Here is a 27,682-nt window from a genome sequence, read left to right as displayed (position 1 = left end):
ACATACAATTAGGTTGCATTTAAATGGATGTATTTGAAATATATGAATTTCGATTATATTTTTATTGTCAACAATAAAACAATAAATTGAATTATTAAATTCATACCTTACTTATTTACATAATTATAAATAAAATAAAATGAATTTCAAATATATTCATTATTGAGTGAATTTGAAATCCATCGTAACTAAGTAAAACATTATATAAACATAAAATATATAAATTTAAAGATTATTATCTTCTTTATCTAAACTACCAAAATACATTTGAAATCTATAGATCTGAAATCCATCAATCCAAACACAACCTTATTTAATTTGAATTTTATGATTTAACTCTCTAAAACAACGAAAATACATTTGAAATTCAAGGATTTGAAATTCATCAATCCAATCCAGATGCAACTTTATCATATTTTAAAATAATATAAAACTGAGAAAAATGAGAGTTGTGGATGGATACACAATCACACAAATAAATTACAAAGTTTTCACCTACAGCGTAACAAAGGTCTTCCAAAAAACATACGGGAAGATCACAAATCACACAACAAAAAGGTGGTTAAACCAAGAACCAGAGCTAATGTCGACATCCGAATATAGCCTGATATTTGTTGAGCGCCACCGAAATATGGTTGGATCATAACCTTAAACTGGCAACTCCCAGTAGACGGATTGACTTTGGTAACTGTCCCAAGACCGGAGAACTTGCAGGCCTCATCAAGCTGATTGTTCTTCTGGTAGTAACTGTTGAAGGCATATGAAATATTACCCGCAGAATCCAAATTGCCGCAAGAAGTTTGATAGCCGAGGCTCGTGCAGTCCGCAAGCGAGCATGCGTAGCTCACACTAGGAGCGATCTGGGGATCGTCAAGTTTTGCATTTGACTTCAATATGCACCATTTATTCTCCAAATAAGTGACATTTCTGGCTGGGATCAAGCCTGAATTTGTGGTGCCAAGGTTGAGAGAGTACTTCGGTTGGCCATCATACCCAAAAACACCCCAATGACGCTCAAAATTTCCAGGGTCGATGCTTTTTTCATCCTCATCGATCAAACTGAATAGGTATGCATTAATTGGACTAGGTCTCATCGGGGTTCCTTTTCCACCTGATATATGAGTCATGAAGCCTTGGTTGAATCGTTGGGCATACTGTAGGTTAGCATTTCGATCACCATCTGTAGGCCAACCGATTTCACCAACAATTATGGGCAAATTCCCAAAACCATTCTTCTGTAAGGCCCAGACAAGGGTATCGTGGTTTGCATCAAACATGTTGTAATAAGACATACCACCATCATTCAAGGGGGAAGCGTTTCCATCAAAAAAGGCGTACTCAACTGGGAAGTTTGAGTCTGTGTAAAGGCTAATGAATGGGTAGATGTTGACTGTAAATGGTGCTCCATTATCACTCAAAAACTGCACGATTTGGATCATAAAATCGTGGATATCGGACCGAAAATCCCCTCCTGAAGGGTAGGTGGTTGAGGTTGAATAGACATCGGCATTGAGGGGAACAGTGACCTTTACTTGGTTGCTAAGCCGTGCTTTATTCAGGGCTTCTTGAACATTTCTGAGAGCTGGGAAAGTCGTTCTAAGAAAGCTTCCATTATATGTAGCCAAGAAAGGCTCATTCCCAACAGCAACGTATCTGTAAATCAATTCGAAGGCCGTTTGCATAAAACAAAATATGATCAAACTCAAATAATTTCACAAATGTGACATCTAGCATGCAAAGTGTGAACCGTACAAGCATGAGAAAAATATTTGCATAGCAAGCCATAGTTGGAAAAAGATTATCTATATATCTTTCATTAAGGAACAGATTCAAGACTCGATACAAAAATGAACCGGGTTACAAAATGACCTGATGATGACATTGTTTGTGGTTATATGATGGGAAACATTCTCAGATACCCATTTTTCAGCAGCCTTCGCGCTCAAAGCAAAAGATGAAAGCATGTCATTTGGTATTCCAACCATAACTTCGATCCCAGACTTGCCCAATGCTTGTAAAGTATCGTAATCAGCATCAAAAAGCTTTACTTTTTGAATACCGTTCTCTCGTAGCATCCTCACCACTATATCAGGTGGCAAACTATGAGACGTTTGTGAGCCCCAGTTGGCACCAATCCCACCCACTGGAAGGCATTAAAAGTAATATTGTAAGAGCACTTGAATAGGACCCCAAACGACACCCAATGAATAGAACAGTTTAGATCAAGTGAAAATTTGAAGCACTCTGACTACGGTTTCTCCAACCTCCTGAAAGTAGCTTTGACACAAACTAGGTTTAAAATAAACAGCAATGATGAGTACTAGCACCTCAGTCTAATGTGATGTGCACTCATAATGTTATAAGCAATATCACAATCTTATAAATATAATTTATATTCAACCTTCTTATCCCTTCATATATTTCTAGCTGAAAGTTTTTTTTATAAATATGACACGCTAGGTAGTTATCAAGAAGTCTCTCGCATGATGCAATAACAGTACTGGTACAAGTATGGGAACAGGTGTTAACTAGAGCACGAAAAATAAATTCGTGAATCCAACTCCGCTAAAGGCACACATCTCTATCATTGAACTTTTGGGGAATTTTAAACAGATCTCTCAATTTCATAAGCAACCAACTACAATTTTCATCTTCCAGCAGATGCATTTTCAATGTTAACAACTAGACGTAACTGGGAAACAAAAGCCAGTAGTCCTACATAAGAGAACAGTATAAGGCATTGGCAACACCAAACAAGAGATATAACATAAATTATCAGACAAGATTCTCAGGGAGACATATCTAAGGTACAAACCTGCCGCATTTTGCCTTTCAGTGGTCATTTTGAATGAACTAAATGATTCTCTGTTCCCAGCATCTGTACAAATACGAGGACAAAAATGGAAAAACGAAGGATAAGAAAAGCCAATTCCAACGAGTTAAGAGAGAATCTCCAGCAATGGTAAAGAATAAAATTAATACCTGAATGACTGTCGTAAACAGAAAAACAATTACCAATCACAGAAAAATCATAACTTACAAACATACCTGCCTTCTAAATTTTTTGTCTCAGTTTCAAGTTCAATGAATCAAATTTCTTAGTTCATTATTTCTGATGGAATATATTCTCTTCTCTGGACATCAATTTTTTTTTGGCATGTTCTATGGTTGTTTCTCACAAAATAAAAAACTATCATCTCTGCATTAAGTTGCAACAGAAAAACATAAACTCCAAGAAAAGAAGAAGCTTCTGGTAAAATAATTATCATAATGAGTGTAATTCCTATAGCACAAAAGATAACCAAATCATAAAAGTTAAGTAAAGGGTGAATCTTGACAAATTAGTAGCGCGAGCAACCAGTTTCATGAAACAAAATCAAATTTAAATCAACTGTTTATGATAGGAACTCAAAACCAGATTAAGTTTCGGTAGTTTCGAGGATGACCCTTATACAAGGGCAAGTACCTGCCTTGAGACCAAAATCATTAATTTTGTTTGGGTTAAATGATGCGTGATGATTAACATCTGTAAAAGTTAGAGATTATTGAAAAAAAAAAAGCAGCAAGAAAATGCTCAAAGCATAATCCCTTCGAAGATTAACAAATTGCAGAAAAACAATGGATATATGTAAGTACCATTGTCAACAACGGACTCGCCCAAGATTGGACTGAATCCATTCAACTGAGCCCCTATCAGCTGAGAATGACACCACAGCATGAATCAGTACATTTTCATCAAAACAAAGCTCTCTCCACATAAATTATTGACAACAAACAGTAAAACAAGAACAATACAAAAATCAAATGGCTTCCAAATTGGAAACCTTTCTAAAAGCCGCAACTTAAGTCAGATTATTGAACAAAATCAGTCTCCTAAAACAAACAGTGGGACCAAAAGGTCATCTATTGTACTTTGAGCAAAACATTTTTCATTTTTTCCCCATTTTTGCAATTATAATGAGATAACCTAACATTAGGGGCAATTAAGCTTTTAAACACCATCCTATAAATAGAATCTAAGACTCTAACCAAAGAAATGATCGGGCGTACTGGGCAAAGGCAAAATTTAGAAACTCGGCCAAATTTAATCAATTTCAGCAGTAAAAAAGATACCATTTTATTAACAACTAAGCCTGCCAAACACATCAAATAAGGAAAAAGAATGCTTCTTCCCCTCCCACTCCTTAATATATCAGCTTCTAAAAATGGAAGGAAAAAAGGGTTAAAAGGAGAACTTACCAGAAAGAACATGAAGAAAGGCAGAGAGTAAAAATCAAAGGAAGGAAACATCTGAATCAGATCTTTAATTTGAACTCTATTTTCTTGACCAACAAAATAAACTAGAAAAATAAAGCAAAAATCAGACTTGAAAATATATCTTCTCCATCTTCACTTCAATATATTCGAGGAGCTGGTAAGAGAGTAAAGAAAGTAGCAAGTACTGCATTAAAGATTGGAAGTTGCAGAGGTTTTAGAGAGAGGAGAACTGAGGTGTAAAGAGTCACATTAAGTTTTCAGATGAGAATCCGCTCAAATTCGAACCTTTTACAAATGTGGGGGCATCTGAGTTTAGGACATCTTCCTTTCCTCCTTGTTTTTTTTGTCGCCTTTTTCGCCAAGATCATATTTTTCTACGAATTTTGAGGTTTATTTTATATTTTCCAGGAGACTAGTTTTTTTATGCTGTAATCAAATCAATTGGGACATCTCAGATTGACGTTATATCGAATTAGTTTTTTTATGCTGAAAACCGTAGAATCGAAGACTTTGAAGATAATTGAAATAAATTGAAGCGGTCGAATGATTCCTAGGACCGATCGGATCGAGATAACTTTCCCGAAAACTGTCAATGTTGCTTGAGACAAATACTTTTATGTATACCTCCGAGTTTAATTTTGTTTCACAAGAATTCATTGTTTCAACTCTCGAAAATTCATATTTGAATCGCTCAAAATCTCTCGAGAAGTTCCTGCAAGGCTATCCAATGCAGGAAACTGACATGCATACATAAGTTCAGTTATTTCATTTTCGATCGCCTCATCAACGTGACACCGAAAAATAATAACATGATTCATGTCACATCAATATTACATTAATATTCTGATGAAAAATACTAAAATTTTAAAAAGACACAAGTTATTGGACTAAAATATAAAATTGTAAATTGATCGATAACATGACTAAAAATAAAAAAATATACAAGTTACAATTTTAATCTATTAACTTGTACTTTTTTTTCAAAATCTTGTCATCTTCCAATAGAATAATGACAATTAAAAATGATAATGTGATACTAAAATTTTAAAGAAAAAAATGAGTTATTGGACTAAAATATAAAATTGTGAATTGACCGAGAACATAATTAAAAATAATAAAGTTTACAAGTTACATAATTAAAAATAATGTTTTCTCGAGAAGAAAAGATGAGTAAAATTTTTAAACTTTGACCCTATATCAAATCAATGCACCATTTACTTTTAGTATTTACTTATCACGCACTATACAAAAGGAATCAGAAATGCCAAATTTAATGAAATCCATTTTTAAGTGCAAATCTTAAATTGATTGAGTTTTAAAAAAATCTAAAAACCTATGGACAATCTTTAGACCCTTCACTGTTGTTTCTCATCATTGTTATATACTTCTTCACAAATTTTTCTCATCTTAATAACATAAAAACTCTTCTGAGACAGTTTTGTGAGTCAATTTTATGATACACATATTTTTTTGGAGTCACCGATTACATTTTTTTATTTTTTATTGTAAATATGGGTAGAGTTGACTCGTATAACAAATAAATATCAGTGAGATCGACTCACAATAGACATATTCTCCTGACAATAATAATATGATAGCAGAAAATTTTGTTTATAACGATTAAGGATAGATGGACCGGACTTCAAATATACCCTACTAGATTTGGCCAAGTTAAAAAAATCGAGCCGATGTTCAAGTCCTACCCTATTTGCATGAATTTAATCGTAGAATCTTATAAAATAAAACGATTATTTTAGAAATATATACAATTCTTACTTATAAAATATCGAAAAGAAAAGGTATAATTACAAATACAGTAAGGGAGAAAGGTTTGCTCGAACGTCTGTATGGGTAGGATCGAATTTTCTTTCGAGAAAACCGGGCAGGACCATGCCAGATTACCCTGGTGAAAAAAAGAAGTTAATGCTTTAGCAAAAAGGACTGAAATACTTATGGGTCATGCTCTACTTTCATGCAAAATTCTCCATAAAAATAATAGAGGCCCATTTTTTAGAATATTTTCACGTTTGGTTGTACATATAATCTGATATCCCATGAGGATCCGGGTCATCATTAACCCAATTTGTTACTTGGATAGCTCAGATCAGAGTCAATATGCCGGTTACTTTCCCAAGGACCCGGGTAGATCATCTCTTCCCGGGCACTTCGCCTCTTCCCGAGCAAGCGTCATATCCCGGGCCTTAGTACAAGTACCCAGGTACCCTACTACCCGGGCCACCTCGAGAATTGCACCACACTCGAGTGTGATTGATACAAGTTGTCTTTTCTGTCAGAGCAACTTGGACTTGGAGTATTTTAGAAGTCATCAGAAGCTACAAAGTATGGGCAGCCGACTTGCCATACTTAGTAGGTGGCACGAGAATCGAGGTACCTACCTCATTTTCCTACTATAAATAGCAGGTATTAATGTCATTTATAGATTCTGAAATCCTTTAACTCTCAAGCACTTACATATTTTCTCAAATATTGCTGGTGTTCATCCTGCTGACTTTAGCATCGGAGTGGCTACGCCGGACATCCTTCTGGCGCCCATTCACGAGTTACTTTCATTTGCAGGTGTTAGTCCAAGCCATTACCTTCACTCAAATTCCCAAACAATATAAATTACTGACTTGATCTGTTGGAGCCCCTTACCCGGCTCATCCATTTCAGCAAGGTCACATCATAATCCCTTCAAAATACATCTTTAAAAAAACCTTCAAAACAATGTATATATAATCTGAGTTTCATAAAAATAAAAATAATTTATATCTTGTAAATTTGGATTTTAAGTGTGAATTCTAAAAAACAAAAGCGCATGTAGAATTAAATTACAAAGGAAAGAAAAAAAAGGATGTGAGATTCATTTTCAGTTATTATTTCACACTTCCTTTCAATACTGCTGCTGATAGTGTTGTTGTGTCCCCTCCCCAATCTTTGCATATATTTATAAACATAGCATTCATTAATTTTATCCCGAGTACAAATATTTATTTCGGCCACTCTATTTTCTTTATTCGAGTGTATATCTATACATTGATGTACGATAAAATGTTGCACCATATATTCCTTCGTTATATAAATAAATTTTACTCATTTTCTATATTTATTTTAAACATCATTTTCATGTTCATCAAATGCCACTAAGCTTAATATTTCATTTCACAAGATATACATATCATATCTTGTATATTCATAAATCAATATGATGAAATATTATTTTCTCTTATTTGTGGGTACATATAATTTTTCAATAGATGAATCGAGATAATTTATACTTTGACGCATATCACATTGATTATTTTTTCAATCTGAGTCCAAATTTTTAAGAACTCGGGTCTCATTTCGATTTTCGATTACTTCAATGCTTCATACATTTTCATAAACCTCGTTATTCATAATTTACAATCATTATATTTTGTACATGAAAATCAACATATTCATAGTTGTTCATTCAAATGAATTTGAAAGAACATGAAATTTAAAGACTATAACAAAAAAAAAAAAAAAACAATTAAAATTTCGAAACATGATATTTGAAATTCAAAATATTCACAAGTCGTCGTATTATCGTACAATTGTATAATTTGAAGTTGTTCATATTCATAGTCAACACATAATCAAATTGCAAACAAAAAAGAATATAAAATCGCTTTAAGATTGTTGGTAGGGATTTTTCCATAACATTTTAATTAGATCTACAACCTGAAGTGAACAAGACTCATAAATATGTGTTGGCAAATTTGAAGTCGAAGCAAGAGAGCACATTTTGTCCTTAAGACGAATTTGTCTCGCACATGTTTCTCATGAAATATGACAATCGTCTCCTAAGATACTACGACTTTCAACTTGTGATGACAACACTATAAATCACAAGTTTCATAACAAGAAAATGTAACAAACTCTACTTTAGAATAAATAAGAACTGCAAACACAAGATGAATGCAAATGTCTTCAGAAATCTGGTAAATATATGAAAAATATGTTTGGTATTCTATATTTAAATTCGGGCAGAACACTGAGCGGTAGGGTGGTCAAAAAAGGCCGCCCTAACGCACGACACCCAAACCCTGTCCATATTGCTTTTGAAGCGCCGTTTTTTCTTCAAATATTGTATTTTGAGTTTTCTATTCCACTTTATTTTATTTTCATTCATTAAGCTCAAAATTTTCAACAATTACTACATGAAAATCAAGTTTTAATAAATCATAAATCTAAAATGACAAATTTTCCCTTAATTAAATTTCATAAGGCAAATGCTTATTTGACTGAAAGGTTTGTTATTACAGACCAATTTCCATCAATAAATTATTTTTTGATAAAATCCCAAGATACATACATATCAGCCGACGAACCTCTTACATGTAAATTCAAATAGCCAAGCGTTGTCGACGAACCTCTTAAATGTGAATTCAAATTGACAAGTTTTTAAGATTATTTGAACCAACTTTTAAGGCGGGTTTATGTTTGTAATAGACATGGATAATCTACATGTGGAGATTTATACGGGATAATTTAAAATGTTGAATGTCACGTATCGTTCACGCTCCTAGCAGAAAAAATTATCACAACTTAAAAATCGTACTCCCAATAATTACGCCACTAGAAATCTACGAGAATCAAACACATGACATTGACTTTAATATCAATTATAAAGATCAAAAGTCTATCACTTTACCAAAATACAGTTCAACTTCAATATTTTAAACCATACAACTCAAATGTTGTTACGAGTTGATGGCTCTCCTAGCAAAAGCAAATACTGCACTCCAACAAAGTTCATAGTCGATTCCAACCTCCAAGTGACCATCTATTACGATAATAACACCGTAGGGATTCGAAGGTGCAGCATAGATTCATATATGGACGTAGATAATCGAGTGAAACCTATAGAAAACGAGCACATTTCTATATGTCGATGCTACATAATTACCAGAGCATATTAACAGAGAATAGGAATACCAACTGAAACGCCGTTCCATGTCTATACGTGGGAATACTTTGTTAAACTTCTGGCAATTCAGAGAAGTCCAAGAGCTTTCAGCTGCTGAACATCGTCAGGAGCAAGTGGCGGGGGTGACCAAGAGGCTTCATTCATCTCATCATCCACGTTCTCAACAACATATTCCTACCAAATAAACATATATAGCAGAAAACTAAACAAAAATTGATTGATAATAAAAAGCTGGGGGGAAAGCAAGGTAGTCTCGGTTCCTCGAACAGAAAACAGAAAACAAATGAAAAAATGCAGCGCTGACTCACTTCTGTTAGCATTCTTTTTGCAAGTATGTGGTAGTGTCGTTGCCAAATCCTTTGCCCAACCATAGTGGCCACCAATACGCTATAAAATATGCCGAATACAGAAAATAAACATATCACAATTATAGCCACAATACATAATAATGGCAGACCAGCTTCATTATTTACTTCCAGGCAACCACATTCACAGGATGCACAATCACAACTTTCCGATCTGGAGCTATATGTAGACCACAAACTAAGAGTAGGAGGCAATTGGCAGTCAAAGCACGTCCTGAACAAATGGCACAAGGACGAACAGTTTAACTCGAAATACATAGACTTATAAGTTAAGCAGAATTCAAAACCACAAGAACCATCAGGTAATAACTTTTTCACTGAATTCATTGTTCTAAAATTATAAAAGAAAAGACAAAAAAAATTGATCATAACACAAACATAAGATCAATGTTAGAAGAATAAATCAAATTGATTTGAATGGGATGTGGATTCATGCAAAGCACAGCGTGAAGAAGGTTTACTCACTAGGCTATGCAAAAAATGGATCTTCGTCCTTGGCATAAAATCTAGGTCTAACTCCACAAAAACACCCTGTTACCACTTTATACAATGATAAGAATTGCAGATCAAAGATTTTTCTTTAAGTTGGCTAATTTTGATAAGAAAGAGTCTAGATACAAGGAACAAAACACAATATGAGAGTAACTGATCACCATAGCTGAGATCATAAATGTACAATATTATGATAAATTGAAAGATATCATATAATAAAAAATATAATACCCAAGCTCACAACAGCAATGTTGCAATTCACGACATGGTACAGCTGGATCGTTGCGGATTCTTTGATCGAAACAAGTAATGAAACACCCAGATAAGCCGAGAAAAGCGAAAAACAATACAGTCCCTGGAAATAAAGTTTGAAGTCATAAATGTGCTTGCAACAGGAATTAAGTATGAAAAGCAACACACATAACAACCATTCTTTAATACATAATATACTTACAGATAGGACCATGCATCTGTGCCCAATATAGATTACTCACAACGACATATTTCAGCTCTGACTAAAAATTTTATATCCTTCTTTCCAATATGTTGTTCTTTATTCAGGCAATGTGAATTGTTTAATTTTTGTTGGATACAAAATGAGAGAACCGTGATGAGCATGCAAGAAGTATGCTAAATTAAACCAAAATAGAATATAAAATAATTGTTGATAACATTAAAATATCTAGAGTTATGACCAGCCACATTGTTCGTCATACATTCCAAAATTCAAATCAAGCAAATAACTACTTGAAATATAAGTATTGACAGTGGCATCATAACCAATCTGAAGCTCAAGAAGTATTACCACACACGTAGTAGAAACTAAGTTCGCTGCCGAAACCACAGGTTAGATAAAGCCAAAATTTCTGGCTACCATCAATAAGATACACCAAGTATGCCAATAGAGCAATGACCTATAATAATTGTAATAAAAATCGTAAAAATACTAGGAATGAAAGAGCTACTGGCATTATCACAACATAAACACAAGAAAATATATGGGAAGGAACAGAAAATAAATTTGAAAAGGGTTCCAATAATCAACTACCATCTGAATTGCCAAAAAGATGAATGTAATATCCCTTGTAACAAAAAATCTGAACTTCATTGTTCGCCATCTCCTATCAGCTATGTCATCAGCTTTCAAATAATAAGGAGCCTTGCAAGTTGTGCAATGAGCGAAAGCAAACCCTTCCTGCACCAACAAAAACAAACGAGGAAATATAGATCAAATAACCTAATTCAAATTTTTTTTAAAAATACAGGAGTAGCATTTGTTAAGACAGTTCTACTCAACGAACATAAGTGTCGTTTTTAAATATATTTTCCGTATCGACTAACAGCAATCATGAAATAAAGGGAATAACAGGCAGGTAAAATAGCATGACAAATTTAGGAACTAAATTAATAAAACTAATATACTACCACCAAAAAAAGTAAAAGAAAATCATTTGCACATGAGTAGAACAGTTACAGAATTCAGTGGGGGTGACAGATGTAGAATTAAAAGAGAATGCCATGTTATAAACTTGATTTGCAAGAAACTCAAATGAAGATTATGTTTTATGCTACTAATAAATATGTACCTTAACAGCGCGCCAATGATTCAGACAAGCTCTGTGAACATACTTAGATGTCCCTTTGCACTTGCAGGGAGCAATGAAATCCCGACCTATTTAGGAACAGAAAATGTAGCTTGTGAGTCAGTAAAATCACGCAGTGAGGTTTATATTAATGCATCCATATATGCAACACTGTCGATCAAAATCCTCCATTTTGCATCAGAAGTAAACATCCAAATTTTTTTATGCTAACAAAAAACAGTGATTTTAGACCCAAAAAAAGCCCAAGATTAAAGTTGTGATTTAAAAAATTATAAATCTATATAAGGATAACAGATTGTCTTATTTAAGAATTATAAATGTAAATAAAAAAAACAAAAACTAAGAAAAATTGCGTATCGCATCCTTCCACAATTTTAAAAAATAAACATCTCACAAATCATGCGAAACTTGCTACTTTTTCAAGTTGACTGCTTTATCTGCCAGAACTAAAATTTTCAAAAATTGAAAATTGAGGAGATTTGAGGAGTTATACCGTCAGTTTCGAGGCATATTCGGCACTGAATCTGGTCCTCCGTGCCACTCTCAAGGTCAATCTCCGAGTGCTTGGTGATCGGAGTCGGTGGCAGCAATGGTGAAAACTCGGTGTGCCCACGACCCATTTTCACAGAATTTGGTGATAAATTTCAAAAAATCAGCGTAAATCATGCGGCAGACCCCTAAAATACCTCTCAAGCCTACCTAAACACAACTTCTTCGGTTATTTCAACAAAAAAAAAAGACTTCAAACGATAATATTGAAGGAAGAGTAGAACAGACTTTCTCTGATTTGAAGTAAATTCTGTGTGTACATCCGACCTACCTAATATTATTTTAACAAAAACTGGTGTGAGACGGTCTCACAGATCGTAATTTGTTAAACGAATATCTTATTTAGGTTATCCATGAAAAAATATTACTTTTTATGCTAAAAGTATTACTTTTTATTGTGAATATCGGTAAGGTTGACCCGTCTCACAGATAAAGATTCGTGAGAACGTCTCACAAGAGACCTATTATATTATTTTTAATACAAAAAATAATATATTTTAATTAATAAATATATATATATCACATAATTGACTTATGAGATGATTTTATAAGAATTTTTGTATATTATAAATTAATCATCTTTTATGTGTTGTTTTCATATCAGTCGATTTTTTTAATAAATAATATATCTCTTGTAAAACAAGTTGATCTGATTCATGTCTACGATAAAAAATATATATTTTTATGAATTTGATCGAAGACCTATGAGATAATCTAACAAGAGTTTTTATGTTTTATAGATGTATAGTTTTTCAGTTATAAAATTATTTTATTTTATTTTTGTCTATTTATTTATGTAAAAACATAAAATATTTTTTGCATTCCAAATACATGCGCTCTATTTGCTAATTAATTTAATATTTACCAATTACAAAAAAGTTGACGTGGACACATGTATTTTATATTATTTCGTAAAAATTTTTGTGAAACGATGTCACAAGTCGATTTTAATATTAATATATCTTATTTAAGTCACTTATAAAAAAAATATTATTTTTAATATCAAAATTATTACTTAAGCAGAGTTGACCTATCTCACGAATAAAAATCCGTGAAACCGTCTCACAAGATACATGTTATTTATATTTATTATGCTAATTATTTGACATACTAAAATTCAGTAGTTTACCTTATCTATGTATTCTTAGAACGCAAAAAAAAGGTAATGTTTTATCTAATTATTAGGCCTTTTTTAAATTAAAAAAAAAAGCAGAGGAGAGAGAAATTTAACGTGTATTTAGTATATTTAGAAGTTGAGCCCAACCTTTATCAGGCCCTTTGGACCCTAACAACTTCAACCTTTCGTGAATATAAAGCAGGATTGATTCAATGGGCTAGGCCCAATAGAATAAAAAAGAAGTAAATATTTGCTTGGAAATTGAAGAGTAATTACGTCAAGAGCTATTGAGAATCTATGCGACACGAAGGTCATTGAGTTAAAAGTGAAATATGAATTGAATATGCCTAATTGAACTAATACCACAAGTAGTGTGATCCACAACGCCATATACCTTTTTAACTGTTACAATCATTATGTGTGCGTTAGAATGTGATTCTCCGCAGGTATGTCTTCATATAGTCGATGCACAATTTATATATACTTGAATAGTAATAGTTTTTTTTTAATAGCTTGCAAATCACGTTAGTCAGACAACGTGCTCTTCTGAGATGATGTTGATAGATGAAATCAAACACATGATCATTCATCAAGCGTTCACGTACTCTACCAACTTGGAGATCCCACGATGCTATTTATTTATTTATTTTTATGTGTGAGGTCTTGGATTCGAGTCATCTTCCGTAAAAGAGGGAGAGAGAGAGGGCAGCACAGCACAAATACATAGGCATGAAGGACAAATGGAAAGGCATATAACTTTTAGAGTAGTGTACCCTGTTGATCAGTTGTGCTAGAAATCCAAACTCATGGGAAAGGAGCTCATTCGAAATTGGAGTGAATATTCTCCATTTTTATTGGCACACATTAGCCACCGTTAGTGGGAAAGAACTTTACAAAGTGCAAGCACCACCATTACGTTTCGAAGCAAAAGGCAAACGAAAATGGTTGTGTTGCGTGACGTATCTTTTCATTTTTTTTCAAACATACAACAGTGAGGGAATATGGAAAGGAGAATCCCTTTAGAATCAGCCAATGTTTCTCCATTATTATGGTATGTGTGTGTGTGTGCATTTCAATATCATCACCACCATGTCCTAACTAACCCTATTCGTGTTCATGAAGTTCGACTTCAATGAGGAAAAGGAAAAAGAAAAAGATTCAAATACCTGAAAGCGAAGCCAACTTGGAACTAATTAATGCTAAGCACTTGTATTCAGAATATATATATATATATATATATATATATATTTGACATACTCTCACTTATCAATAATGTTTTGTAAATTTCACGCTCCAGAGTTCCAGATGTTCATTCTTAAGAGTGAGAGGGTGTGTTAGTTGTCTCACGTCGGTTGAATAAAAATTCCTGAGACTTACATATATAGACTTGAATAATCCTCCTCTTGAACTGGTTTTAAAGATGAGTAAAGTTCATATATCAATCTTAACACCACCTCAAGAGTGATCACGGTGAATAGGTATGACACGTGGACATGACATGCTGGCATTTTGGACAATATATATATCTATATATATATATATATATATATATATTACGAAAATATAACAATTTTAATTGTTGTATTCAATCTTGGAAATTTAATTATTTTTATTGACTTTTGTAAAGTTTAAAAGTCTAGAAGTGAAGGGAAATATAATTTCCATATTAAATTGATTTCCCTAATATTATCTTTTCCTTGTTGATTTGATTGAGTATAATATTTAATTATGGTTTTGCCTTTCTAGATAATCATGTTAAGATTTAATTGTGATATAATATCTTCCTATAATTTAATTTCCTATTGATAAGATTATGTGGAATATTGGGTTTGCATTTTATAGATATAATATTTATGATAATGATTTACATGATATGATATTGTTTATTTTGTTTCTAATATAATTCTTGTTTACCATATCTTATAGGTTTCCTTATGGAAGATAAACTCTATGAGAGATGAATGTTATAAATAAGAGGTGATCAACATGTGCTGTGGGGCGACGAAGATTTAATAAAAAAAGGGCGAACGAAGATTTAATAAAAAAGGGGCGAGAAGAGTTTACTTAGAGGAATTTTTCGTGGAGATTTTTTGTGTGAGTTTTCGTGAGAGTGTTTTTAGTGGAAGAGATTTTTCGTGGAAGAGTTTTTCGTGAAGATAGTTTTTCGTGGGAGATTTTCGTGGTGGTCTTTTCTCTCGGTCAAATATTCACTCAGATATGCACGTTCAGAATTTCAGAGAAAACTTTATTCAAGAGACGTGTTGTGTATAGAAGAGTGGTGATACGGTGTTGCTGTGAATATTGAGAACATCTGCGGACAACATCTGGGAAGAAGTTGACCGAAGATTGCTTCTCGTGGATCTACTGTTTGGCAACACGTTTTTGCTTTCTTGTTTTAGTTTTATTCTGGTTGTTTGTTTTTAGAAAGCATTTGTTTTCTCAACTTGTTGAGGAAATTGATTTTAGTCTTAATCACTAGTGATAAGTTTTTGTATAACGGTTTGGTTTTCTAGTGATTAATTTTTGCCATAAGGCACCGCACAAGTATTTATACTTGTGCAAATTTAATCTAGTCTATCTATTTATTTAAAGTGAATTTGTGTTACAAAATATAATGTTCCGCAGCATGTTGTCCGAGATGTTGTAACATCTGGCACAACACTTAATTCTGATTAAACACAAATTCTCTGTTTTACATATAATTATGATATTCTTATTATTTCGATCATTTGTCGGACAAAATAAACCTAACAAGTGGTATCAGAGCCTACTCTTGATATACTAAGTGCTGATTCTGGTTTTTATTTTGTTTTGACATAAATATTTAATGGACACGTCACTTGCAAACGGAGCACTTCAACCACCAGCTCCTAAACCTCCTGTCCAACAACAATTTCGACCAAGGAATGAAGAAAAACGCTGGTTGCAAGTGAATCTTTTAGGTGTTGCCCTAGGTGTTGCCACACCTGGCCGCAACATCTGCAAAAATTCAGTGTGCTTGAAATCCACAACTTCTGGAAATTTGAGTGGAGATGACGAATCAGGAGCTGATGATGAAGAAATCACTCTTGAGAGTGAAGAGCTGTTTGAAGATTGGACCAAAAGAAACAAGTTGAACTCAAGTCTCATGAAGGAGAACGTTGAACTAAAAGCCGTAGTTGCCAAACTTGATGTAATTTTGAGCAAAAAGGATTTGGAACTTGGTAAGACCAAAGAAGAACTTCAAAAGACAACTGAAACCTTGTCCAAGTTTAATTCAAGCACATCCAAGCTTGAATCCATACTTTTGATGGGAAGAGATGACAAGAAAGGCTTAGGCTTCAAAGACAGTGTGTTTGAAATAGGTGAATCTTCCAAGTCTACTGTTTTTGTGAAAGGAAAAGCTGATACATCTCCACAACCACAATCCAAGTCACCAATCAAAAGCTCTCCATCAAAAAGACAACATACTACACATGTCCCTAAGAGAAGAAAACGAAGGTATGTATGTCATTACTGCTTTAAGCCTGGTCATATCAGGCCATACTGTTTTAAACTCAGGGATGACTGCATGAATCGAAAGTCGAGCAGGATGTTGCCCCGAATGTTGTCCAACACTTTCCGCAACACCTCCCACCATCGACCTATAGTAAGACAAATTTGGGTCCCAAAGGTAAAAACTCACTGTAAAGTTGTCTATACTTCGTTGAAAACTAATACTGCAGGTCATTGGTACTTTGATAGTGGAAGCTCACGCCACATGACGGGATCACGAGAATATATCACCGATTATGTTGAGCAAAAATATAGTAGAGTGACATATGGAGGGGGAGCTAAAGGAAAAATTGTTGGAAAGGGTACTTTGAGTGTTGAAGGACTGCCAAAGCTCCACAATATGCTTCATGTTGAAGGATTAAATTCCAATCTTATAAGCATAAGCCAATTGTGTGATGATAATTTACTTGTTAAGTTTGATAAACATAACTGTGAAGTTTTTGATGAATCTAAAAGTGCATTATGACAGGTACAAGGTCTTCAGATAATTGCTATCAAATAGGTGAGGAAATTTCATGCAAACATGCAGAAGTTAGTGAACTCGACTTATGGCATCAAAAACTTGGACATGCAAATTTCAAAACCTTGAAGAACTTGAGCAAGTACGATGCAGTACGAGGTATGCATAATCTTTCATCTGGAATATCATATGTGTGCGGAGATTGTCAAAAAAGAAAACAGACGCGCGTGTCGCACCCAGTGTTGCCAACATCTGGGACAACATGCTGTCTGAAATTACTGCACATGGATCTTATGGGTCCTGTGGAAGTGGAAAGTTTTGGAGGTAAGAAGTATTCATTTGTTCGTGTTGATGATTTCTCACAGTTTTCATGGATAAGTTTCATTAGGGAGAAATCAGACACTTTCAACGTGTTTAAAAAATTGGTCACAAGGATTACAAACTTTCATAATTTGAAGGTGACAAGGATAAGGACTGACCATGGTAAGGAATTTGAAAACTCCTCATTCTCATCTTTTTGTGACAAGAAAGGTATTTCACATGAATTTTCTGCTCCAAAGAAACCACAACAAAATGGGATAGTCGAACGTAAGAATAGAACACTTCAAGAAATGGCAAGGGTGATGTTGACTTCAAAGTGTATTTCAAAGCGTTTTTGGGCAGAAGCCCTTAACACCGCATGTCATATTTCAAATATGTTGTATTTGAGAAGTGGTTCGACTATGACATCGTATGAGATAATTATGGGAAAGAAGCCTAACCTTAAATATTTTCATGTTTTTGGTTGTGTGTGCTATGTTTTGAATGACAGGGATCAACTTGCAAAATTTGATTCAAAGAGTGATAAGTGCTTGTTTTTGGGATATGGCACTAATAGTCGAGTTTATCGCATGTTTAATTTAAGAACTAGGACTATTATGGAATCCATTAATGTTGTTTTTGATGACCTTGCAGATCTCAAAAAGAAAACAGCTGAAGATGATGTGGATGAGTTTCTGGAAATTCCAATATCACTGAAAAATGTAGATGTTGCCCCAGATGTTGCAACATCTGACACAACACCTGACACTGAAGTCACTGAAGCTGCGGACGAAACGAATAACGATGATGACGCGGTAGATGATGGACGGAATGTTCCAAATAAAATTCAGAAAAATCATCCATCATCTCAAATAATTGGAAGTATGCATGAAGGTGTCCAAACTCGAAAGAAAGAAAAAGTGGATTACCGAAAGATGGCTGGACTTATTTGCATGAGCTCCTTATACTCACAGATTAAGTGAATATCTACTGGAAATTGGCTTCACACGAGGTGAGGTAGACAAAACTCTTTTTATTAAGAAATCTAAAGGTGAGAGTCTTATTTGTCAAGTTTATGTTTATGATTTCTCACAATTTTCATGGGTTAGTTTCATTAGAGAGAAATCGGATACTGTGATAATTCTAGTACAATTGATATTTCAAAAAAATCCAGTAAAACACTCTCGAACAAAACACATTGACATTAGACATCACTTTATTCGAGATTTAGTAGAAAAATGATTGATTCGAATTGAATTTGTTGGTACAAATAACCAAATGGCTGACATATTCACAAAAGCATTAGTTTTTGAGAGATTCTCCAACCTTAGGAAATCTCTCAGCATGTGTTCTGCCTAATCATACATAGATGTTGTCTCAGATGTTACAACATCTCGGACAACACCTAACATGCATGTGCATTTCTAGGACTTAGATATACTGCATATGCATGCATACTGTTATATGATGTGTTATCACTGTGTTGCATAAATCTTCTGGTGCACTTACAATTTCTTGTTCTATCTAAACTTAACACACTTGGATATGCTTAACAATCTGATTAAATCACAAAATAGTTGAAGGATGATCATGTACTCCATGACATTGTCTCATACGAAAAGTGACTTGAAAAGATTGAATACAAAGAAAAATCAATTATGCATATGCTCTGTATCAGAAGAAAAGATGGGAAAAAGCTACCTAAAAGAGTCCAATGAAGACTGTGCTTTTACTGTGGGAGCTACCTCTTCTGAATTTAATACAGAAGGCAAAAATAGAAGAAAATGGAAAAAGCTACCTAGAGGAGTCCTAAAGAAGACCGTTCTTCTAGTGTGGGAGCTACCACTTCTATGATCAGAAAGTTGATAAGTCTCCAAGTGTGCAGAAAAATCAAAATTGTTTTTCTGGAATTGTGCGTGTTGTCAGAAGATGTTGCCAACATTTGTGACAACATTTCATTTGTGAACATATCTCATATTTGTTTTCATGTTTCTATTTCTGTTACATTCTGTTATTAGGCATAAATAGGTCATGCATAAACATAACATTGTGAATATTGTTGGTCAAGAGGGTATGGGTATTTTAACAGAGAAAATTCGATGAAAATCCGGATTTTGCTAGAAATCCAATATTTGTGATTTTTGATGGTTCAGTGGTGTTAAAATCGATGTGGGTTTCAATTCTGGAAATTTTTTTTGAAATTATTTTTGACGCAATTATCTCAGTAATTTTGGATAGTGATTATGAGCTAAAGCTGATCTTGTCTCTTATGAGAACTTAGTTTCTGACTATCGTCTGACTATGGAGGTAGATGTCCATTCTGGACAAAAATGGGGAGAAGACGCGACTCAAACTCAAGGGACTGTGAATTGAAATGATCAAATGATACCATCTATCTGATACTTTTGCTTGATCTTTTTAATGTTCTGCTTTGTTAACTTCTGCTTCCCTGATATGTTTTTGTTTTAATGAACTGTTAATGATTTTTGCAGGTGTTGTCTCAGGTGTTGCCAACACAACGAACAACACTCGTACTAACTTGATTTTATTTAAGGGGAGAAAAATTCTCATATTAAGGGGGAGTTAACTGGAGTTCAATTGTGATATTTGAGTTTGATTTGATTTTGTCCAGAAAGGCAAAATGTGGGAGATTGAAGGGAAATATAATTTCCATATTAAATTGATTTCCCTAATATTATATTTTCCTTGTTGATTTGATTGAGTATAATATTTAATTATGATTTTGCCTTTTAGATAATCATGTTAAGATTTAATTGTGATATAATATCTTCCTATAATTTAATTTCCTATTGATAAGATTATGTGGAATATTGGGTTTGCATTTTATAGATATAATATTTATGATAATGATTTACATGATATGGTATTGTTTATTTTGTTTCTAATATAATTCTTGTTTATCATATCTTATAGGTTTCCTTATGGAAGATAAACTCTATGAGAGATGAAGGTTATAAATAAGAGGTGATCAACATGTGCTGTGGGGCGACGAAGATTTAATAAAAAAGGGGCGACGGAGATTTAATAAAAAAGGGGCGAGAAGAGTTTACTTAGAGGAATTTTTCGTGGAGATTTTTTGTGTGAGTTTTCGTGAGAGTGTTTTTAGTGGAAGAGATTTTTCGTGGAAGAGTTTTTCGTGAAGATAGTTTTTCGTGGGAGATTTTCGTGGTGGTCTTTTCTCTCGGTCAAATATTCACTCAGATGTGAACGTTCAGAATTTCAGAGAAAACTTTATTCAAGAGACGTGTTGTGTATAGAAGAGTGGTAATACGGTGTTGCTGTGAATGTTGAGAACATCTGCGGACAACATCTGGGAAGAAGTTGACCGAAGATTGCTTCTCGTCGATCTACTGTTTGCCAACACGTTTTTGCTTTCTTGTTTTAGTTTTATTCTCGTTGTTTGTTTTTAGAAAGCATTTGTTTTCTCAACTTGTTGAGGAAATTGATTTTAGTCTTAATCACTAGTGATAACTTTTTGTAAACGGTTTGGTTTTCTAGTGATTAATTTTTGTCATAAGGCACCGCACAAGTATTTATACTTGTGCAAATTTAATCTAGTCTATCTATTTATTTAAAGTGAATTTGTGTTACAAAATATAATGTTCCGCTGCATGTTGTCCGAGATGTTGTAACATCTGGCACAACACTTAATTCTGATTAAACACAAATTCTCTGTTTTACATATAATTATGATATTCTTATTATTTCGATCATCTGTCGGACAAAATAAACCTAACAAGAAGTATTGAACATAGACTTTTATGAACTCTATAAAAGTTTAGCGGTATTCAAATTAGATTTTTCTAGAATCTTTCTTAAAAAGTCTAGTGATATTCAAACTTGATTTTTTAAAAAGCTATAAAAATCTATAGGTATCCAATATTTCCATAGATTTATAATGATTCTAATATAATTCTTTATGTACAAACCTTAAAACTCTATGTACAATTGTAAAAACTCAAAAATTTTCTTCGACTCACCCTAGAGAATTTGGTAGGCTTTTAATCGATTAAAATATCTTTCTAACACACACACACACACACACACACACACACATATATATATCTTCCTCATTCAAATCGGCGTTTTTATCTTCTCTAAAGACAAGTCGAGGGTTCCTCGAATTTCAAAGGTATGATTCCTTTCTTGAATTATTATTGATTTGATAAAAAAATATCATTCTATGTATTTATTTATGTGTTCCGTTCATTATTTGTTTCTGTTTGTTTATGTGTTTGCTCCAAATTTTTGCATATAATGTGATATTGGGAAGTCTGTACATCTGGTGTTCGGTTTCTTAAAAAAATAATTTGTTTCAATTTTTGTATTTTCTGTGGTTTCTAGTTAGGAATAAACCGATCTTCTTTATCTAATTTTATGTTTAATTTCTTAAAAAAATAATATGTTTCAATTTCTATATTTCATTCTGTTGAAGCTAACAAATTGTCAATAGTAGATCATCATATGTTGTACCGAGATGAACAAATTAGAGATAATTTAACTAAATATGTTAAAAAAACTGATAAGTTCTCAGTCTCGCAAGTGTTTTTGTGTAAATATTAGTCAGATTGTTTCTACTCGATAAATAGTTAATGTCCCAAATTTTTTTTTCTGTGTGTGTTAGTGTGTGTGTATATACATATATTGAAATAAAAATTAGATATATTGAAAAAACTTTATTTGGTTTATTGATTTATCAAAAGTTATAGTTGGTGGTAATTGTGCAACTCAAATCTTGTAAATCGCATAGCAACCCAAGCGTCATAGTTCGATTGGTTTACTCATCAGAGTCAATTATTACACCTTATTACCTCAACAATCTCTTTCTCAATAATTACAATCCTTGCAATCAATAGAAATCGAATTCATGACATTGACTCTGATACCAATAGTAAGACCGAACGTTTGCCGTTTTACCCAAATATATAGTTGGTGATAATGATGTAATTTAAATATTTAAAACTACATAGTAGCCCAAACACCATGATTTAATCTACCTACCCACACAAAAAAAATGTTGAGATAAAAAAATAATTATTGCACGTCAACAATGTTTTTATATATAATTGATTTACTAAGAGTAAATTGACTTGTGTCACTACAGAATTCGAAAGGTCGTCTATATATACACATATATCATAAATTAATCAAGTATATAAAGGCTCTGACTTTTGGCTCTTTTTTTAAATTTCTAAGGATAAAGATAAAAAATCAATCCATAATATAAAAAGGGTTAGTTAATTTAGTGGATTGAATGTGATCATTTTGCAAGTGAATTAATTATGGGTTAACTCTTACAATACATAAATGGACCAAAAGTTTTTGATAACAGCGACGGTTTCAGTTACATGATGGAATAAACTACGTGGGTTACAAAGAACAAGGATCCTGATATCGTCGGAAATTATATACTTACATATATTGTATATATAAGATCTGCTCAAGAGATCCTTGTGCCTGAACCGATAGTTGCATTCCTTGAACTCATTCTTTTCTTTTCACACAATTTTTTACTATGGTTTGTTGTGTTTATGAAGTTTGTTGTATATGGTTTGTGACTTGTCATAAAAAAAACACTGAGTTAAGTTGTTTCTAAAGTCTCGGATTGAAAGTGTTGACATCATCTGAGTTGAGTTTGTCTAAGGACTTGCATAAATCAAATCTTTTATTGATATCCTTCTCACAAAATAAGAAGAAGAGACGTATACTGATTTTTACATTCAAACTTTTATTAAAAAAATACAGTGTCTATTTTATTTTCTATCATAATTCTAGTTTATTATATTTGTTTTGCATTTATTTGTTCACCTTTTTGTGTTTCTCAACGATCACTTCATGTGCGCATTATTCACTTCCTCTTTTTTGATAATTTTCCGCACCTAAAATATTTCTAGGATGCTCAACTGGTTAGTTTTGATTTTAAAAAAAAAGGAAAAAAAAGCCCTCTTATTTTATTAAAAGGAGTTGCTAAATAAAGAAGAAATCTCCGAAGAACAATAAAGTGATTGGGAACGCACAAATATGATCCATCAACATTATACAAGAATGCACTAAAGTTTTCAAATCACCATTGATGTTCATCCTTTCAAGGAAAGAGACATCCATATCTATGCTCACACTTCATCGCCATATCAGCTCGATCAGTTCAAGAGCACCTTTGAGCATTAGAGCACAACTTGAATGTCTGTATCAGGTCGTCTCGGTTGATTGAGTATGCTAGGAGTCTCAATTGAGAATGCGATTTCAACTGAGATGTGTTTGTACAACATGATTGTATAAATCAAAGTATTTTAATGGAATCTTACGACAACAGAAAAAGAGGAGACGTAAATGGATTTGTACAATCACGTTAATTCAATTCCTAGTAGTCAGACTCGTACATGAAGTGAGGCACATGAGATGGTCCACTCAAAAAAATTAGAGTAAAAAACAATTTGTTTCTACTACGTGAGTTCAATAATTTCAAAGATAAAATGACTCCACTTTTAACATTATATTAACATCTAATTACAATTTTTTATCTTTTATTTCAATTTGATGTTATAGTAACCAGTAATTTAGGTAATCAAAATTTATCATTACAATTTGCTTCAGTTATTAAAATTTTTAAATAAGATTTTCTAAACGATTTTTTTAATACGAATTTCAATATATCGATGTCGTGTTCTGAATTATATGCAACAAATGAATACAATTTCTATTTTATTTCTTATTTTTATTTATATTTGTTAAATACAAAACCTAATGTGTTATTCAAAACATGATTCATAAATTGATTACTTTTATTATTTTTTTAATAAAAAAATGCTAAAATAATACAACTGAAAAATTCATGTCTAAATATTAATTTACAAATGCTTTCCAACATTTTAAGTTATATAATTTCTTTTTATAATAAATTGAAATCTTATTTTTTTTAGATATAACCAATATGGCACCACAGCATTTATATGAGTGTCGGAAAATGGAAAAAAAAATAAAACAAAGAGAAAAATCATTAGGTTAGATTCAGGCTAGAGATATTAATAAATACTTATGTGAAACAATAAAATAATAAAGAAAAAACAAATGGTAATACGACGGATGTAGAACGAGTAATCAAACCAGTAATAATGTGGAAAAACTTGATAAATGTAGGTAATGATAATAAAATATGATTGGAGCGACCACTGTCACGTCCCGAGACCGAAGCATATTGACATTCATCATCGTTTAACAATAAGAATTGAAAACAATAAGTCTCGTAACAGATTTCTAGAACCAGTCTTTTTCATAAATAAACTTTGTCTTTACATTAACAATAGAAATTCAAAAGAGTACACGACATAGTTGCGGAAGAAAATTATAGCAGAGCCAATAATAAAATAGTAAGTCTCTAGTGATACGGTCTCACGAATCTTTATCTGTGAGACGGGTCAACCATACCGATATTTACAATAAAAATAATACTTTAGCATAAAAAGTAATATTTTTTCATGATAATCCAAATAAGAGATCCGTCTCACAAAATACGACCCGTGAGACCGTCTCACACAAGTTTTTGCCATAATAAAATTAAGCGCATATGATTGATCTTCAGATTTTGGACTTCATTACTAGCTCTAGAACGTCTTTTGCTCTTATTTGTCCACCTGTTTCTTGATAAGTGGAGACCGATCGATTACCACAATAGCATAATATATACATATAGACATATTTTTGCATAACTTGGACATATTTCAAAACTTAGTTTATAGACTTGTCATACAAGAACATGAATAGAGACAAAATCAAAATCGGAACGGACCAGAGAAAATCTGAACAGAGTGGAGGACTGAAATTCATCTTGTTATCCATGGTTGATATATTCCCTATATGTTGTTTCTCTAAGAAATCTAAGAGATGATGCCAGAGACACTGCACAAGTTTATAGCCACGGTATGGGGCCATAACTAAGCTTATCAATTTTCTTTTATAAAATCCCGGGTTATCACAACCACCGTGAAAAAACTCAATAAAGAATATATTGTTAATATTTTTGAAGATTACTAACATAAAAAAGTTGAATGATGAGAGTTTCCCTATATTAATTACCTTGCTCTACGGCCGTGGAGGCCAACTTTTCAAAGAGACACTTTAGTTGGTACATCCTTCCTTCAGTGTTGATGACAAGAGAATTGATGCAAAATTGATAAATATATTGTAGACTTCTTGATTGAAAAATATTTAAACAGAGATGATGTTTTTGTGTTTTTGAAAGCTATATTATAAAAAAAATGGTGACCTTTATTCGAAGAGCCCTATTTTTTAAGTTCTATTCAGTCCTCCAAATCTCCGGTACGAGGTTACTTATTCCTCGTTGACGAATAGAAGAGGAGGAGAGTTGAATTTATGTCTTTGATGGATTGATTAATTAATATATTTTGATTTTTCATAAATTTTATTTGTGTTGATTCAATTGCGTTCAACTAACTTATCGCCAATTATTTGAAATATAGCAATTGGGTGATGAAATTTTGAATCGGATAAGAAGAAAATACACCGTGGAAACTTATAGAACTCGGAATGTGTATATTTCAATTGAAGTTGTCAAAAAAATCATTGTGGCCATTAAACTATTTGAATTTTGATAGGAGTATTGAATTCGGTATTGAAAACACTTTGTATTTATCAATCAGGAAAGCGAGTAGAAAATAAAAGTTATTGCCTAATAAAACAAGACATAGTAGATAGTCAATTGAAATCGAATATTTAGAATTCGTCATTTTTGTTGTCAAATTTCAATTTCCGTGGGGACGACATCTTTTCATTTTTTAAAACTTGACTGGCTGCACTCGTGAATGAGTAAGTTCCACTTCTAGAATTTTTATGCATATGGATTGATATATTAAGCCAAAACGGGAACACAATATCAAGAAGTTTGAAGGCTCTCCTATTAAAAATAAAAATAAATAGTCTTTGTAGGACCGAATGCTTGCCGCTTTACCAAAAGCTATAGCTAGTAGTAATGATGCAACTCAAATATTTTAAACGGCACAGCAACTCAAGCACCACGGTTCGATCGCTCTACCAAGTAAGGACAATTATTGCACCCAACAATCTCCCTCCTAATAATTGCACTCCTTGTAATCAATGGGAATCGAACCCGTGACCTTGGCTCTGATACCAATTGTATGACTGAGTGCTTACCGCTTTACCAAAAGCTATAGCTAGTAGTAATGGTGCAACTCAAATCTTTTAAACCGCACAGCAGCTCAAGCACCACGGTTCGATCGCTCTACCAAACAAGGACAATAATTGCACCCAACAGTCTTTTTGGAATCGAGTTTTCCTGTTATAGTTGTGACCTAACAAATACACTTTCACTGTATCTTTTTGAGATTACAAGAAAATAAAGAGTACAAAATGTCCAAAAAGAATCGTGCATACCTATGGAAGATGAATGGGACCGCTGATTAATTGGCAAATTTTGTAGCTTATTATTCCAAGGCTTTGCACATATTATTAATTCATTTTTTTTAAAAAAAATCAATTTTTCAATTATGAAATCCATGAAAACTCATGTGAAACGGTTTCACATATCAATTTTCTGAGACAGATCTCCAACTTGATCTGATTCATGAAAAAATGTTACGTTTTGTGGTAAAAATATTACTTTTCATTTTAATTATGAAACTGGTTTGACTCGTCTTACGAAAAAAATATGTTAAACATTTTCAACACACATACTCACGCTTGTTTGGATCTTCGTAATTACCCTTTGATCACAAAAGATATATATATATATATATATATATATATATATATATATGTGATAAACAAAAAATTAGAAATATTAGGATTGACGTAAGAAACTTTTCAAGTTGAAAACGACCCGTAGTTTGTTTTCGACACTTTACTTCCCGCGAAATGACAACAACAATAATTTAAAACTCAATGCTCATCGCGTCATCCCCTTCAAACACCCATTTTAGCCCTCTCCATTGATATACCTTAACTACATGGTTTTTTTTAAGGTATATATATAAAGGATTTTGATCATCTGCTGTG

The 27,682-nt window shown here is 32.9% G+C and overlaps 2 protein-coding genes across 5 annotated transcripts; both read right to left on the bottom strand.

Annotated features, from left to right (window-relative positions):
* Positions 1-394: 394 nt before the first annotated feature.
* Positions 395-4,655, bottom strand: LOC142521698 (glucan endo-1,3-beta-glucosidase 6-like). Of its 3 annotated transcripts, XM_075624836.1 has the most exons (7): positions 4,543-4,655; positions 4,240-4,411; positions 3,637-3,697; positions 3,467-3,526; positions 2,816-2,878; positions 1,870-2,143; positions 395-1,653 (listed from the first exon to the last, which is right to left on the bottom strand). In XM_075624836.1, exons 2-7 carry the CDS (start codon positions 4,288-4,290, stop codon positions 537-539), a joined length of 1,626 nt encoding a protein of 541 aa, XP_075480951.1. In that variant the 5' UTR covers positions 4,291-4,411; positions 4,543-4,655; the 3' UTR covers positions 395-536. The 3 variants fall into 3 exon arrangements, with proteins under 3 accessions (XP_075480951.1, XP_075480950.1, XP_075480952.1); XM_075624835.1 differs by lacking the exon at positions 4,543-4,655 and having other exon boundaries at positions 4,240-4,536; XM_075624837.1 differs by lacking the exons at positions 3,467-3,526; positions 4,543-4,655 and having other exon boundaries at positions 4,240-4,536.
* A 4,384-nt stretch (positions 4,656-9,039) lies between these two features.
* Positions 9,040-12,445, bottom strand: LOC142521700 (uncharacterized). Of its 2 annotated transcripts, XR_012814366.1 has the most exons (8): positions 12,166-12,445; positions 11,655-11,740; positions 11,117-11,263; positions 10,874-10,982; positions 10,300-10,423; positions 9,520-9,790; positions 9,220-9,385; positions 9,040-9,144 (listed from the first exon to the last, which is right to left on the bottom strand). XR_012814366.1 is itself a non-coding variant. In XM_075624838.1 (7 exons), exons 1-7 carry the CDS (start codon positions 12,290-12,292, stop codon positions 9,278-9,280), a joined length of 972 nt encoding a protein of 323 aa, XP_075480953.1. In that variant the 5' UTR covers positions 12,293-12,445; the 3' UTR covers positions 9,040-9,277. The 2 variants fall into 2 exon arrangements, 1 of the variants encoding a protein (XP_075480953.1); XM_075624838.1 differs by having other exon boundaries at positions 9,040-9,385.
* Between the last annotated feature and the right edge of the window lie 15,237 nt (positions 12,446-27,682).

The sequence above is a fragment of the Primulina tabacum genome, chromosome 13, assembly GCF_025594145.1.
Source record: "Primulina tabacum isolate GXHZ01 chromosome 13, ASM2559414v2, whole genome shotgun sequence".
Lineage (NCBI taxonomy): Eukaryota > Viridiplantae > Streptophyta > Magnoliopsida > Lamiales > Gesneriaceae > Primulina > Primulina tabacum.
Note: the sequence above shows the minus strand (reverse complement) of the source record. Positions and strands in the feature narration are given on the sequence as shown.

Excerpts from the sequence above, each read along its gene's own strand:
- LOC142521698 (XM_075624836.1), bottom strand. The coding sequence starts at position 4,290 with ATGTTTCCTTCCTTTGATTTTTACTCTCTGCCTTTCTTCATGTTCTTT. Across the intron at positions 3,527-3,636 it reads CGAGTCCGTTGTTGACAATG|ATGTTAATCATCACGCATCA; the intron begins GTACTTACATAT and ends TAACTTTTACAG. Across the intron at positions 1,654-1,869 it reads ACAAACAATGTCATCATCAG|ATACGTTGCTGTTGGGAATG; the intron begins GTCATTTTGTAA and ends ATTGATTTACAG.
- LOC142521700 (XM_075624838.1), bottom strand. The coding sequence starts at position 12,292 with ATGGGTCGTGGGCACACCGAGTTTTCACCATTGCTGCCACCGACTCCG. Across the intron at positions 11,264-11,654 it reads ATCATTGGCGCGCTGTTAAG|GAAGGGTTTGCTTTCGCTCA; the intron begins GTACATATTTAT and ends TTGTTGGTGCAG. Across the intron at positions 9,386-9,519 it reads CAAAAAGAATGCTAACAGAA|GAATATGTTGTTGAGAACGT; the intron begins GTGAGTCAGCGC and ends TTTATTTGGTAG.